The 3,007-nt window shown below is 61.9% G+C and overlaps 1 protein-coding gene across 2 annotated transcripts; it reads left to right on the top strand.

Annotated features, from left to right (window-relative positions):
* The first annotated feature begins 765 nt into the window (after positions 1-765).
* On the top strand, positions 766-1,684 carry LOC125517135. Of its 2 annotated transcripts, XM_048682323.1 has the most exons (3): positions 766-1,001; positions 1,076-1,211; positions 1,300-1,684. In XM_048682323.1, exons 1-3 carry the CDS (start codon positions 877-879, stop codon positions 1,528-1,530), a joined length of 492 nt encoding a protein of 163 aa, XP_048538280.1. In that variant the 5' UTR covers positions 766-876; the 3' UTR covers positions 1,531-1,684. The 2 variants fall into 2 exon arrangements, with proteins under 2 accessions (XP_048538280.1, XP_048538278.1); XM_048682321.1 differs by having other exon boundaries at positions 1,076-1,684.
* Positions 1,685-3,007: the final 1,323 nt, after the last annotated feature.

Genomic DNA, 3,007 nt, shown 5'->3' with positions numbered 1-3,007 from the left:
TGCTAGATGAACTCATAGATGGATCTTGATGAAACCGTAGGAAAATTTTTGTTTTCTGCAATGTTCCCCAACAGAGCCCATGTCGATGTCGTCGTTGATGCCGCTGCCAGCGCCTGCCTGGTCGGTGAAGCTAAGCGGCCTGTCCATGGTGGCCGATGTCGCCCTGTCCACTGTCTCCGCCCTCGTGTCCACCCTCGGCGGGAGCGCCAGCTCCTTGTCGACCCCGTTGAAGAAAGCGACCACCGGGTCGTCATCCTGCACAGTGCCCGAAGCCTGTGGCAGAGACCGGGGAGGCGCGAGCAACGGATTGGAAGAGGTCGCATGCGTGCGCGAGGAGGACACACCGCGGGAGCGGCTTGATCCAGCCCCTCCCCCAGAGCGGCGCCCCCTGGGGCGTGGTCCGAGCGCCTGTCCTTGGAGGGGCCATGTCCACGGCACGAGGTTGGGGTGCGGCTGCGGTGGTGCACAGAAGCGGGGCGTGGCGCGGCCGGCTCCTTGCCGCGGCTTCGCCCGAGGAGCGTGTCCTTCCATGACCTTCGCTAGCCGCCACTGCCATCGCTGTCGTGGCTGCGCCTGTGGCCCACCGATGGCATGCCCTTGCAACCCGAGGACGCAACTTGCGCAGGCGGGCGCAAGCGCGGCCCCAGGTCCTGCGTAGCGCAAAGCACACTAGGAAGCATCAAGTAAATTTCTTCGGGACGAAGGCACTCCTGAGTCCTGACTCCCCGGCCAAAGGCAATCCTGAGTCCCGACTCCCCGGCCAACCTGAGCGCTGTCAATATATTAGGCTGTGCACAGTCCACACTTCACATCTTCACGGCTCCATCTCACGCCCAGCCAGTGGATCATCGCGGCCTCTGCCCCAGCGACGCATCGATGGCACTGGCGCCACGACCACTGGCCACCACAGTTTTCGTCTGCCGGATGATGGCGGTCGTTCTGCAGGCCGCGGCCTTGACTTGCGTTGTGCTCGCAGGCGACCTCTGGTTCTCGACGTTCATGTATGCTACTATGCCACCTCTCTGGCTTCTTCTAGCTATCTGTTCAACCAACACCACTTCACTTTGGCATGCAGATTCCTCAAAGCTCTCCTGGCGGCGGAGCTGGCCTTGAACGCGGCGCGACTGATCTACGACGCGGCGCAGGTCTTCTTCCAGAAACCGCTGCCGGCCTTCCGCTGGCAGATGATGGGGCTCGTCGCCGCTGACTGGGTACCGTCCAGTAGTATTCTCTTTCGTGCTCGCCGGCTCGCGCAACCATATCTGTCGACCTACGAGTGCGTGCATGCATGGATTGCAGGTGATGATGCTCCTCCTTTCCGCTGCTGGGTCGAGCTCCCTCGCCGTGGAGGACTTCGTCCAGAACAACATGAGGCGTTGCGCGTGGCTGCATCCCGGGACGTGCGAGCGGTACAAGGCCTCCGGCGTACTTACCTTGCTGGCGTGGGCTTTCACTGCTCTGGTCGCCTGCGTTATGCTCCGTCTGCAAAGGATCTGGGATGAAGACGCCGCCGCCGCCGCCGATGCGTGATGGGCGGTCAACTTCTACGTAAGCATGAGAGATTTATTTGATACTAGGACTGGTAAATAGTTTAGTTCGGCTACTATCGCTACGACGTCACAATGTGTACGTACGTGTAGACGTACTACCCCCCTATGATTATGATGATATATTATTCCCCGTATGTGATGCTTAAGTTTGGTTGTGGCTCACTTTGAAGATAACGTTTGCCGGTGGTCGGTTGCCGGTTGTCTGTTGGTAAGGGCATCTCCAGCCGTTGTGTCCTCCAAGAGGCATTTTTTTTGCCGTTTAAGGGGTTGCCGGCGGAAATTTTGGCTTAAGGATGAATTTCTTTCCAGCCGTGTCCACCCTCAAGGGAGGAATGACACAGCGAGCCCGCGCCCTCGCCCGCCGCGTCCGCCGTCCAGGCTGCGCCCGCCGTCCAGGCCACGGCTGTCCCGTTCGCGCCCGCCCCAGGCCACGTCCGGCCCCGGCATCGAACCGAGCTCCTGCAGCACGTCGAGGGAGGAGGGCAGCTCCACGGGCTGCCACCATTACCGCCGATGCTCCTCGCGACGTCCAGCTCTGGGCCCTTCCGCTTCCTCCCCGGCGCGTCCCAGGCCTCCTCGGTGGTGCAGCAGCAGCGCGTCGGCGGCGAGGAAGCAGGACGCGGCGGTGAGCGCGGCGCGGTGGGAGCTTCGGAGCGAGGCGAGCGCGAGGGAGACCGCGTTGAGCACGTCGAGTGCCTTGACGGAGCGGTCGAGTAGGTCGGGGGCCAGGCGGTCGGCAGGGGGCCTGGCGAGGGCGTCCACGGCGTCGAGCAGCTTGGAGAGGAACGCCAGCGAGAGCACCGGCCCCTGGTGCTGCGCCGCGGAGGGGGAGTGGGCGGCGGGGGCGGCAAGTCGATCGGCGAGGGGAGGGCGAGAGGAGGCCGCGGCAGGGAAGGCGGCCACCGGCGGGAGCGGGGCCGCGGTGGCCGGTGAGGGGAGGGCGAGGGGAGGCTGCGGAGGCGCGCCCCCTGGCGTGCGGCGGCGAGGAGGAGTCCGCGATGGTGGGTGGTAGGTGGCGGAAGGAAAAAGGAGAGGAGAGAGGAGAAAGAATAAAGAAATAAAGAGAAAGGAGATGAGAGGGGAGACAGAGGGGCTGGCAAGTGGGGCAGCGCCTGCAAAAAGCAATGCCGGCGTCCCCAGCTGCCCCCCGGCGGGCTGGGTACGGGGTAGGCGTGCCGGCGCTAATTTTCATAAAATCCGGCGAAAACGATGTCCTGGGGGCCTGGCTGGGACGTTTTTACCCGCCGGTGCTAAAAAAAGGTGCTTGGGGGGCGTCTTGTGGGCCCTAGTGGAGATGCTCTAAGGTACCCCGCCGTCATATATCAGTATTCCCTCCGGTCTTTTTTAGTCTGCATATAAGTTTTGTCTGAAGTCAAAGCATCTCTATTTTGACCGAATTTATAGAAAAAATATTAACATTTACGATGCCAAATCAATTTTGTTAGATTCATTACGAA

The sequence above is a fragment of the Triticum urartu genome, chromosome 6 (genome assembly GCF_003073215.2).
Source record: "Triticum urartu cultivar G1812 chromosome 6, Tu2.1, whole genome shotgun sequence".
NCBI lineage: Eukaryota > Viridiplantae > Streptophyta > Magnoliopsida > Poales > Poaceae > Triticum > Triticum urartu.
The sequence above is the reverse complement of the archived record's forward strand: the minus strand, read 5'-3'. Positions and strand labels throughout refer to the sequence as shown.